The following is a 13,593-nucleotide window of genomic DNA, read 5'->3' as shown; positions in this document are numbered from 1 at the left end:
ATGTATAATCACAGTAAACGGCAGGCCTAAATACTTATGTAAGAAAATAGATTTACAGATATTGCGAATAAGAAAATAGTACATATATTCTAATTTTAAGATAGGAAACTCGCTCCTAAAATAGCTTAGATACGTCGTTTTCATCAGTTTGTTGGGAAAGGCTGAAGATATTCTCGTGATTATAACAATGCATAAACACCATGCTTCGACAATATGAGTCCCATAATAATGGGATTAATAATCAGACATAAGTTTAAATGCATGTCAGTATATACAGAGAACGCACAATTAGATTGATACAGACAACTGATGTAAATGTTCATATGCGAGCAAGACTGATTATCACAGCGGGCATTATGTTCCTCCAGTATCTCTAACTTGTGTAAAGTTCTAAAGCCACAGACAAGATCTCTAAACTGCAGCAGACGTGACCTACTTGACAAACTTAATTTAGCAGCCTTTTACTTTTGTGCCTGGAATGATAATTATTGATAGTATACACAGGATTAATTTTTATTAGATGTGTAATTGAGATGGCTTGTTTCATATTTTTATTTTTGCAGTAATATTAATGCTGTGCATGTAATCGTCTCAACTGTTACACCGGTGAATTAGTTCACTGTTGATAGAACGGAATTCGGAGTGGATCCAGAATTTTGCTAATTTTGGGCACATTGAGTATTTTGGGAGTGGAGTGGGGTGTTGAAATAGCCAATTTCTTTCTAAAACAAAACCGTGTGATTCGTATACATTTGCGAACAAAGACCAAATATGTTGCTTTGTTGTTTAATATACCTGTAATGAAATATTTCATCTCGCTGCAATCTTAGTTAGATTCCAGCGAAAAGTAAAAATAAAAAATAAAAATGATACTGTAACATTTAAAAATGAATTATGCCACGCAATAAGGTTTAATTTATAAACAAACGAAATTCATTTATATGTAAATACACTGTTATGTCATATAGTGTATCTAAATACAAATATCTAAGTGTATCATTTCTCATGCTCTTATCTTTTGCTCAAAGTATATTAACTTTATCAAAAAAATTAATTAATTAATTAATTTTTAAAAAAGGAAGAAAAAATTCATAGTTTCAATAAATTTAGACATTAAAACCACTGTTCACTTTTTTGATCATTCAATTCACACTATTTTAATAATTGTATGCATATGAAATTTGGGTTTATTTTAATCCATTTACTAAAAAAACAAAATAGCATCCTTGGCGGTACAATAAACAGGATGTTATCCAAATCATTTTGTGATAAACTGAAATTTTGCAAATTAATACTTGGTGTACATAATTATGCAACTAGTTTTGCTGTACTATCTGAATTTGGTAGATTTCCCCTATACACTTCGACATTGTAAGATCAAATTAAGATAAGCTATTGGTATAGACTTAAAAATCTGGTAAGTCTTTTCCACCTTTACAAGAGTGAAGATGTATATTGTAAATCCAAGTCACTATGAAAAAGGTGAAGATAACAGACAGTGATTGATCTCTAAAAATCTATAAAACAATACAAATCTGGAAAGAGGGCATAAATTTGAGAAGAATCTCTATTTCTGGTTTACATGTTGCTCCATTAATTTTCTCATCACCAATATAGATGGTGTTTGTCGTGATTTAACTTTGGTCAGAGTACATCACATGGTTAAATGTTGTACACCTTATTCATGAATTAATGACAACGTGACCGTTGCCAATGAATATTCGTTATATTTGTGATATTTTTCAAAAAAAAAAAAAAATAAATAAATAAATAAATAAATTATGAATCTTTTTATAATGAAACATAAGTAATTACATGTATTTGATCGTATCCCTCATCGTATGACAATGATGAAGTTCAATATTTTCTCAGGTAAAAAAAAAATAACACAAAAAACCTGCATTTTCCCCACTGGGAGTGTTGTTCAATTTTTCTGAATTCTGTCTAAAACGGGATTTTCAGTTTAAAAGAAAACAACATCTGATTATATGTATCATAGAAACTGAAATTGCAAGTTTTACAACTTCACGCAAGATGAGGATGAAATCGGAAAATGACAAATATTTCTAAATTTGCTTGATAAAGACCTTGTAAGCTCTTTCATCACATTTTTTCTACATGAATATCGTTGTACTGAAGCTTCGCTTTAGATTTTCAAACTCGAAATAAACTTTCAACTTTTCATCATTTTGTAAACGAAAGATTGCATTCCGATACAGGACACAATAAAAGATAGAATCACATGAGGAAGAAATTATTCCGAATTGATATTTTTTAATCTATACTTTAGTTTTTCTTTTACAATGCAATGAACAAAAATCTGCCAAATTGAAAACAATATGGCGCCTATGCAAATTAGCAAAACGTACACCATTTCTCTATGTGTAAATTCAAACGTACACTTAAAAATCATTTATTCAAAGGTTATATATATATAGGAGCGGAATCAACAACTTGAATCACATTCTGACGAAAAAAAGTCGCTCTGGCACTTTTAAACAAATTTTTGGTAAGAAAAATACCCTAAATTACTGAAAAATTTTGAGCAATGAAGAAGTCTTACACGTTTTTGCATATCATTCAAAAGTTATGGTCAAATCAAAACAAGCCTTACTTTTTGACTCCTTAGAATCGTGCCTTTTTTTTTAGTCGTTTGATACTCGCATACCAAATTAAGAAGCAATAATGTTGTAAATAATTTTAAAAGCTGTAAACAAGGTCAAAAACATAAAATTTTATTTGAAATAGTCCTTAAAATCAACTCCCATCAGTACCTTCGGTACTTTGATTAGACGACCTATCCACTTCTGGAAACATTTTGTCATACTCCTCAATAAGGACACCCATTATATGCTGATAAATTGCAGACCCGAGGGCATTTCGTGATTTGTATCTTTTTTCCAGATAGGTGGAAATTATGTTTGGGGAACAGTAAGAAGTCGCACGGGCTAAATCTGGAGAAAACGGGGTATGTGGTTGGACAGTAGCCTTTTCCGCCTCCAACACAAAATACTCAGTCACCTTGTGTGCAGGCGCATCGTCGTGCCAAAGACGAAGATACTTCATACCCGTTTTGGGGCGACGACTTTCGTAATATTTCTTCGGTTTTTTATTAACATCTTTTATAGAAGTTACCTGTGACTGTTTTGCCCTTTAGCACAGGAATTTGCATGACAGGGCCTTTATTGTCAAAGAAAATACATGTAACATATAACACTTTATGACGGTACAGATTGTCGTTTTGTACATATTATCATCGGCGAAAACATGTACCTACCCTCAATGCACATATTGTCGCCGACTGAAAAGTTACACATGTACATATTTTCGCTGGCGACTTTATGTGCCTAACCCTCACTGCACATATTGTCACCCCACATTTATTGCCGCTTAAAGATATTTTTGTTGTTTTTAAGTAGTTTTATGAATGGAATATGTACCTACCCTCACTGCGCATATTGTCGTCCATCAGTAGTCGCATGGCAATGCATGACAGTGCTTCCATATAAATATGACTTATCATTGCTTTGCTGTTTTTGAGAAGAAAAGTTTTAAAGAATTTAAAGATTTTTCCTATATATTCCTATGTAACACTTTGATCGCCCATTGTGGCCCAATCCTAGGCCCGGGGGACATGATTTGAAGAATCTATACTACCGTTGGATATTCTATCATATAAACATCGCTAATCACGGGCCTACTGCTGTTCTTAGTGGTGCCCTTGGATCCCGAAATTTCAGAACGGGGGGGGGGGGGTAAGGTTAATTACTTAATTAGAAAATAGGTTTGTGTTGAAAATCTCTGATCACCTATTGTAGCCACACCCTATCCCCGAGGGACACGGTCTGAATAGAGCTGAATCTACACTTTATAATGCTTTCACATACGTTTCAACTTTTCTGAGACAATGGTTCTTGAGAAGATTTTTTAAAGATGTCACTAACTTTTCACTAATTCTTAACTACTTCCCTTGAAAGACGGCATGACCCTTTATTTGAACAAACTAGAATCCCTTTTCCACGGATGCTTTCTGGAAAGTTTGGTTGAAATTGGCCCAGTAGTTCTTGAGAAGAAGTTGAAAATGTGAATGGTTTACAGACAGACAGACGGACGGACAGACAGACATATCTTGACATATCATAGTGATGTACACCAATCCTGGACAAAATTTTCTGACTTAAAATTTTTCTTCCTATAGTATTATGAGTAATTGTTTACTTATCTGCCATACACTTTGTCTATCCTTCGGTCTGTCTGCCTGTATGTATGTATGTGTCAATCTCTCTCTCTCTCTCTCTCTCTCTCTCTCTCTCACCACGACCTTAGTAAATATTCTTCAGCACAATATATCGGCGACAAAATGTGCAAATGTTAACTACATATTTTCGCCGACGACAAAATGTGCTGATGCGTGACTGTACATTTTGTCGTCCATTATGCAGGGGGAAAAATAGGCTCGATCGCCTCGGTACATACAATATGTACCGATGGACGACAATATGTGCAGTGAGGGTAGGTACATACATTGTCGCCGACGACAATACGTACAGAACAACATGTACCGTCACAAACCTTCACGATTTGTAATCTTTTAGCAATTATACTAGAACGTTTTGCATTCTTTGATGCCCAGATTCTGTTAGAACGCTTACGATTTGGCTCAAAATAGTATACCCATGTCTCCTCATCAGTAACTTAATTATTAAAAGTGTTTTTGGTATATTTAGATACAATTTTAATAATTTCGTTGCATTTTAAACACTGACTCTCTTTTGTTCATCGCTAAGCAAATGAGGTATCCACCTAACGTTTACATTTCTAAGAATAAGATTTTTTTTTCAGAATACCATGAACACGTGCTAACGACAAGTTCGTCATCCGAACCAATTGCCTTACGTATATCTTTGCGTCTTTCTGTAGGATTTGGCAGAAAAGAATGAGCTAATATTATTTTAACAGAACACCCCTAAACCCCAATAAATAGTGGATCCTCCCTCCTGCAAAGATGGGGAGTACGGAAAGCATGAAATGTTTTATATGGAAATCAAAATTTTTTAAAAGAAGGATGCTCCCTTTCTGTAATATGCAATCAATAATAAGCTTTTGCTGAAAAAATTATTATCATCGGGAGAATTCTCATTTTATAGCGAAAATAGTCCTACGAAGCTGGACGTCTATAGTTCTACGCGTAAAATTACTAAAAGTGATGAAATGCAGTTTTAACATTATGCATGTGTATTATTATTTTTCGTTTCAGTTTTAATCATAGTTTATCATATAGAACTGTAAAAAGATTGATATTAATAGATAAATTAATTTATTACATTTTCAACAATGAAATACTGTAATTTATTAATGGACTAAAAGTGATATTCTTTCACACTGTGAACAAATATCAAAGTGATTTTCTTTTACACTCTGAACAAATATCAAAAGTGCGGCAAAGCTCTCGATTTTCCTTTCCTTCATAAAAGTAAAAATAGCCCCTTGTCTGTTGTTAGGTAATGAGGGTAAATAAACAGTCTTGTCAAAAACTAGACTTTCAAAGATTCTCCAAATTGTTGTTAATTTAAACCCATGTTTACAATTTTCAGTCTCACGTTCGCCTTGCTATGACATCTCACAACCGCTCAACTATTCCGTCACAGTCCATAATACTGCACTACGAAAAAACAGGCGCCAAGAGAAAATCAAAGAAAATGTACATGTAATTAACAGAAAATTCAATGTTTTGTAGTTGAGTATGGAATTTATTTCACGAGAGGGACAAGATTTTTTTAAATATATTTTCACTCGTAGTTGCACTCGTGAAAATATCAAATAATCCTGTCCCTCTCGTGAAATAAATTCCATATCCAACTACAAAACATTGAATATCCTCTATTCATACACATAGAAATAAAAATATTTTATTGACAAATATTATATCTGGAAGAATTTTCTCGGAATGGTTTTTTTCCTCAAAATATTTTATTGTAGAAATATGAGAGTTTTTTTTTCAACTTATAATTCGAAAATACTAGTACAATTTTAAATATATAATATACCTTAAATTGAGAATGACTTCTCCAAATCAAAAATGATAAAAGGTTGAGAGCGAATACTAAGTTACTGTTACTAGTATCACAACTTACCATCTTATAGAGGATCATTGTTCAGAAATTATGTTTAAGAATTTTAATCTAAATGAGACGAGTATGAAAATTTTATGTTGATATTGTTTGCCTCTGATCAATTTACAAGTAAATAAACATGGAAATGTTTGTTATTTGATGGCAAATGACCCGGAAATGCACGCACTGAAATAAACTTCACAAGAAATCAATTTGTTTCGGGGAAGATATTTCGTTATTTAACATTGAACCCCGAACGTCCTGATGTTTATTTTATTGACAGAGTTAAAACGACATAAATTGTTAACATATTATGTAATGTCACCTCTGTCATATCGTTAATTTCAATCCATGTTCTCATCCCCGGAAAAAAAGGCGCCAAGTTCAAGGAAGCTGGCGGGAGGAGGCGGTGTATAAATAGCGTACAGGTCCCCTCAGTTGATACATCGCCCACAGAAACAGGACAGGTAGCCATACGTATCAACATTTTTTTCCATTCAGTGTTCATTCAATATTTCTTTTTTTTTAATGGAATCAACTCAAATTACCATTTGAAAATTTCAATTCCTCTCTTTTACTAATTAATATATTTAATAACTTCAATTCGGGATGTTATTTCGTGATTATTTTTTAAAGGATGATGTTGAAGCTTACAGTCCTTCTAGCTTTAGCTGTGTATGCACAAGCCTCGTGTAAGTATACTAATATAAGTTTGTGAATACTATATCTTTTCAAGGTAACTCCGCATCAGTCATGACCCTCTTCATCTGTTTTGGCTGAATACTAATATTTAATTATTGTTTTAATTCATTTACAGATAAGGGAGGTCATGGTGCTGGTGGCTTTGGAGGAGGAGGACTCGGTGGTGTGGGTGGAGGTGCCTTAACTGGAGGAATAAGCTCTAGCGGATTCAGTTCTGGTAGCTTTGTAAGTGGGGGACTGGGAAGCGCACTGGGAGGAGGATTAGGACTAGGCGGTATTGGAGGAGGATTAGGAGGTTACGGAGGAGGACTAGGAGGTTACGGAGGAGGATTAGGAGGTTACGGAGGAGGACTAGGAGGAGGTTTTGGAGGAGGACTAGGAGGAGGTTTTGGAGGACTAGGAGGAGGTGGTTTTGGAGGACTAGGAGGAGGTTTCGGAGGACTAGGAGGAGGATTAGGAGGTTACTACCCAGGCGGAGGATATTATTTCTACTATTATATTGAATACATCATCTACTTGTTAAGAATTTTGGGATCAAGTTTCCCATATGGGGGTTATGGCGGTGGCTTAGGCGGAATTGGCGGTGGTCTAGGCGGAATTAGCGGTGGTTTAGGCGGAATCGGTGGTGGTCTAGGCGGAATGGGCGGTGGTCTAGGCGGAATCGGTGGTGGCTTAGGCGGATATGGCCTGGGCGGTCTTGGTGGTATTGGAGGCGGTCTTGACGGTATCAGTGGCGGCCTTGGTGGTATCAGTGGTGGTATTGGTGGCATCAGTGGCGGCCTTGGTGGTATCGGTGGCGGTCTTGGAGGTGTTGGAGGTGGATTAGGAGGTATGTTTGGACGTTCATGTAATTTTCTTTTATATTTGTTTTTTTAATTATGTATTATGTTTTATGTATTAAGTTTTTTTTAGCACACCCGGTTTGAAAAATACGTAGAAATTATCTTTAATAATTCCGTCTTCCTGTTCATTTTTCTATTTCTCTTCAATCCAATAAGCCGCTTTTTACCAAAATTACCACATATCATCCACTGATAATTGTAAGGGACTGTATTATAATGTATTGAAATAAAAGGTTCACGTAAGATATTCCTCCAAATAAATTACAGAAAAGAAGCGAGAAAACGTCGGTAAAAATGTCTTCATATAATGTAAATTCATAAAATAGGACCTTCAGATGGATTCAGTGGTATAGAAAATCTTATCCTTGAAAACATCAGGACTATAATTTGTTAATCTAATGCGCAAGCAACACCCCATGAACGGAGATTTAATTTAAAACAAAATATTTCCAAAAAGAAAAGGGGGAGTAAGATAACCTTTAAAAAGCAAGGATAAAATCTTGAAATAAATATGAAAGCTTCAATACTAATCCTTATAGTTTGTTGACAAAATGCGGTCCCTAATCCTAAGGAAGACCAGTTAATTTTTAATTTATATTTAGATACATAGAAAAATTTAAAAGTCTCCTTATTAATAAAACTCGATCAAACCAGTATAAGACACAGGTAAGGGTCCAACGTATAATGGAAATAGACTTTTGATGCTGTTATTAGAAAAACAAGGCCAATTATTTTCCGTCCAATTAATATTGGATATTTGCAAGGTACGGTGATATGAACTTGGATGAAGACAGCAAATTGCTAGACTATTAAAGTATGGGAACTTTGTTGAGCAAAATTAAGTAACATCTTATATCGGATAAACATTTTATTTCAATTATGTTTATTCCATTGTGAATTGTAATATTATGCAAGAAAAAATCAATTCATTATTAACATCCTCTATCATTACATAAAAAATTATGTAAACTTTTCTCAAAAACACATTGAAGGTTGAAATTCATAATTTGACTTTGGTGAAAGCATTATTTTCTTAATTTACTGAAAGATTTAGCATTTTATTTTTTCAGGAAAGAAGTATTATTAGGCAGGAAAATGTTTACCGACGCCCGATAACGACGCCCATCATCGAATCATCGTAGACTGGTGTATGTGTATATAGAAATAAATTCTCTGCAAGCTCTGGAGGTGTTATGTATCTATAGACGATAAAAAAGTATTGATTAGGAAGTTGATATACTGGAAAGCACATGAAACTTTAGACCTATATTGAATTGAATATTAAATAAAAACTTCAAGCATATGGGACAGTAAATTGTCACCTAAGCCATAGCAGAAAAGTAAAAAAAAATCTTCTTCAGAAACATTTGATAAAATATGATTTGTCAGGTAATGAGACAAATTTTGTATAAGAAGTGTTTTCTCTCATATATTGCTGTAATGTTCCTTAATCACTGTAAAAAGACTGCGAGGTTGAATTTTCTTCAAGGAGATAAATACCGAAAGAGCTGCACTGGGTCCATGGACGGAAAGTCACTCTAAAAAGGAAATACTAGTAATAATAGGTAGGTAAAAACTAAGAGTAATTAATTTTGTAATGAACTTGATGTATTTTTTTCATTTCAAACAAAACTTACAAAAGTTAAAATAATTAAATAGTATTTCCAGACATTAATCAAGCAAAAACTAATGATTTTCAAAGTTTTTAGGCACAAAAATTCAATGTTATTGATTTTAAAAACGATTCCACGTTTCATGTTTGACGTTAAAAATAAAGGAAGCATTCCTCCTCACAAACCCTTCAATAATCTAAGGTATAGGTATTAGCTTTACATGGGCAGTCAAATTAACCATATCTAACTGACCTTGTAAAACCCTGATTTTATTTTCTAAAATTTGATAAATAATCATAAATAAACTCAATATGAGAGTGAACATTTTTTTTTCTCTATCAGTAATGATTTTACTTGTCGAAATAATTTTTTTGATAAATCAAAAGTAACTTTGACAAGCAATGACATTTGCAGTCTTTAAATAGAAATTGTCTCTCTAATGGTGCATAGACACACTCAAGAACTTTCTGAATAAAACAATGTGAAATTATTCCTATCATTTTATATATATATATATATATATATATATATATATATATATATATATATATATATATATATATATATATATATATATATATATATATATATATATATATATATATATACATAAAGCACTAAAAACCAACAACACTGTATATCCTAAGTGTCGGATCTACTAAGTAGATACAAGGTCACGGATGGAAATTTATATAAAGCACTAAAAATGACCAACGACACGAACAATAATAATTATGTAAATCGCACTTCACCAGAGTACACCCGATAGACAGGACGCAATTCATAGCGCTCCGGATTTCTTTGTTCACAACTGTTTATAAACTTCAAATTAAAACTGTAAATATTTAGTGTTTGGTAGTTTAGTAGTAGTGCTTGTTGTTTTTGTTTCACTATTTCCTTTGTTTTTATGACTTCTTAATTTTTTTCTTTGTCCTGAGGAAGGGATAGGTCGTCCCGAAAATTTCACAATTATTATTGTTCGTGTCGTTGGTCATTTTTAGTGCTTTATATATATATATATATATATAGATATAGATATATATATATATATATATATATATATATATATATATATATAAAGTCCATATATCTGTCGAAAGGGCTACATTTATTATATTATTTTGTTACAGCGATTAACATAGCTAAATTTGAAAATTATAGGAACAAACTACTAGTTTTCTCTCTCTTCTTTTTTTAACACATAGATACTAGAGATCAAAATAAATTAAGATGTTTAATCAAATGGTGTTTCCTTTAAACTTATATAGAGTAATTTAGGAAATTTACTTATTTAAAAGGCTGAACTTGTTGTATTATATTTTGTATCGATTTATGACAAACATGTTTAGTGTGTTTTAAACATTTTTTTACATATGCTTCCAGAAAGCGTACGTTGCTGTTCATGTTAATATGTACATCTGAGTTACGATTTGTATTGACATCACATGTGTAATGGGAAAGTTTGTCATTGTTAACAAATCTTTCTCTAATTTTTTTTCTTTCATGTTTCAATTTTATCAATTATGGAAACTGGTGTCTAGAAAAATACATAATATTAAATATAACTTTTCCTATATTTTGAACATCTGCATCCCGAATACATGTGTACTTTATTGTATATATGTTAATATGTACATTTGAGTTACGATTCGTATTGAAATCGTGTTTGTAATGGGGTCGTTAGCCATTGTTACAAAGAGTGATTCAAATTACAGATTTTATTTTAAACTTTTATCACTCGTTATAACAATGTTTCCAGCTCTAGCCACGTGAAGGCCTCCCCAAAGTAGAGCCATTTGCACCCCCCTTCTTTATTAGGTATACTGTATCAATAAATTAGTCAAGTCAACTTATTTACAGAGTCACTGCCACATATGTCCCATGTAAGGCTGTCCTATTGTGTTTGGGAACCATTCCCTGACCTGCTGAATGACACAGTTTGGCATAATGTCTCTTTTGGGTCCAACAGACTGCCACACGAATCTCCTTCGCTGCATGTCAAGTTGAATGGCTCGCGCTTTTCGTTCTACATATCGACTGTCCTGTGTCGCATAATTTACGTTCCGGATACTTCGCGTTCCGGCCGGAACCTTAAAATCATAATATTGGTTCCGGATTTTACTGTAAGTTTGGTTCCGGCCATGGCTGCAATCTTCGAATCGCGGTATCTCTCAATTATTATCTGCCACATGTGCCAGTTTTCATTCAACACTGAACCATAGAAGTAGTTTTTACCTTGAGGATTAAGCATGGCGTAGCGGTATGCCATTTTCATGTGGCGCAATGTTCTTTTTATAAGGCGTCATGCCCTTTTTGTACAGCCATTTTTAAAAATAAATGAACAACTGATGAATAAATAGCCCAAGTAAAGATCGTAAAATATGCTTTCTGATACATATACACCGAATAAAATTTGGTCGCATGAAAGGCTTTGTTTATCTAATGCATACAAATTAAGTCCCTTTGTTTATTTAGTGCATGTCAGGTGTGAATTTCTCGATAAATAAACGCAGACCCGGGTAAAGAGGATAGAAGATAAACTAGACTGAGATTACAAAAGCCTAAAAAGAAGCACAATGTCAAAGATAAATTTGATCAGTAGATTTTAATTTTATAATCTGATAAAGTAAAGAATTAAATACAAAATGGTATAATTGTATACGACTGAGAGATGCATTCTCTGTTTAAATGATATTACAAGTGTTGCAAATTCCACAATGTTGAGCCTCGAATACATGGCTTCCATTCCTCATAGATATTATCACTTGGCATGAAAATATGATTTATATTCCATTAGAAATAAACAAACATAAAAAATATAATTCACTGATGAAGATAGTTATATAGTTTTTGTGATAAATTAACAATGGATATTTCATGAATATGTGGTTTATTCTGCAATGAAACAAACATGAAAACATACCGATATGGTTTATTCCCTTAGAATAAACAAACACAAGTAATTAATGAAAATTATGTTGTTGCTGTTTTTAAAGACCGTAGGAAGAAAAAAAAAACAAGGTTGAAATATGAAAAGTAAAGACCAGCAATGTTGATTGTGAAAAAAGCAGTGCGGTAAACTGAATTAGCTCTTGACAAATATTTTAGTTAAATCGAGGTTTTAGAAAATTTTAAATGATTTTTTTTTATGTTTTAAAGGCCTTGAAATGCACTTTTTGGTAACTTCGATGCAAGTCCTACCCACGGAGAGTATTTTCAAACATATTTGTTACATGTACTAGGTTGTTTCTTTTCCACTTTATTACGCATACGAAGGAAAATTAATTAATTTAATACGAATAAAAATTAGATAACGTTTCGGGTTACAATTGCTGTGTATTTTCAAACATCTTTTGTTACTAGGCTGTTTCTTTTTCACTTTATTACAAAGATAAAGTAGCCCGGAACTAAAATTATGGTCATAATTAACGTTCCGGGTTACAATTGCTGAGAGTATTTTCAAATATCATTGTTACTAGGTTGTTTCTTTTCCACTTTATTACGAAGTTAAAGTAGTCCGGAACCAAAATTATGGTCATAATTAACGTTCCGGGTTACAATTGCTGAGAGTATTTTCAAATATTTTTGTTACTAAGTTGTTTCTTTTCCACTTTATTACAAATAAAAGATAAAGTAGCCCGGAACCAAAATTATGGTCATAATTAACGTTCCAGTTTACAATTGCTGTGTATTTTCAAACATCTTTTGTTACTAGGCTGTTTTTTTTTTTTAACTTTATTACGAAGATAAAGTAGCCCGGAACCAAAATTCAAAGGCACTTGGAGTATGGACTCCCCCCCCCCCCCCCTTTTCCATTTTTTTTCTTTTTAAATCTGGGGTCGTTTTCGACGGATACATATTTTTATGTATCAGTCGAAAACGGTATATTTAAAAACAGCATATAGAGACAAACGAGTTACATTATTGATAACATATAGTGCATATTAGAATACAAAAATAGGTAAAAGGTGACTCGACCCCAGATTTAAAAAGAAAAAAAATGGAAAAAGGGGGTTCATACCCCGAGTGCCTGTGCCAAAATTATAGTCATAATTAACGTTCTGGGTTACAATTGCTGTGTATTTTCAAACATCTTTTGTTACTAGGCTGTTTCTCTTCCACTTTATTACAAAGATAAAGTAGCCCGGAACTAAAATTATGGTCATAATTAACGTTCCGGGTTACAATTGCTGGGAGTATTTTCAAATAGTTTTGTTACTAGGTTGTTTCTTTTCCACTTTATTACGAAGATAAAGTAGCCCGGAACCAAAATTATGGTCATAATTAACGTTCCGGGTTACAATTGCTGAGAGTATTTTCAAA

The 13,593-nt window shown here is 33.0% G+C and overlaps 1 protein-coding gene across 1 annotated transcript; it reads left to right on the top strand.

Moving 5' to 3' along the window:
• Positions 1-7,130: 7,130 nt before the first annotated feature.
• LOC133199314 (uncharacterized) lies at positions 7,131-8,840 on the top strand (the record flags this gene model as incomplete). Its single annotated transcript, XM_061335127.1, has 3 exons — positions 7,131-7,221; positions 7,255-7,644; positions 8,728-8,840. Coding segments are annotated over 3 exons (498 nt in total), but the record flags the coding sequence as incomplete, so codon positions are not given.
• Between the last annotated feature and the right edge of the window lie 4,753 nt (positions 8,841-13,593).

This window comes from Saccostrea echinata, unplaced genomic scaffold (assembly GCF_033153115.1).
Source record: "Saccostrea echinata isolate AGI-Se365-2 ecotype Australia unplaced genomic scaffold, CSIRO_AGI_Sech_v1 ptg000034l, whole genome shotgun sequence".
Taxonomy (NCBI): Eukaryota; Metazoa; Mollusca; class Bivalvia; order Ostreida; family Ostreidae; genus Saccostrea; species Saccostrea echinata.
This window is presented reverse-complemented; position numbering and strand designations above follow the sequence as displayed.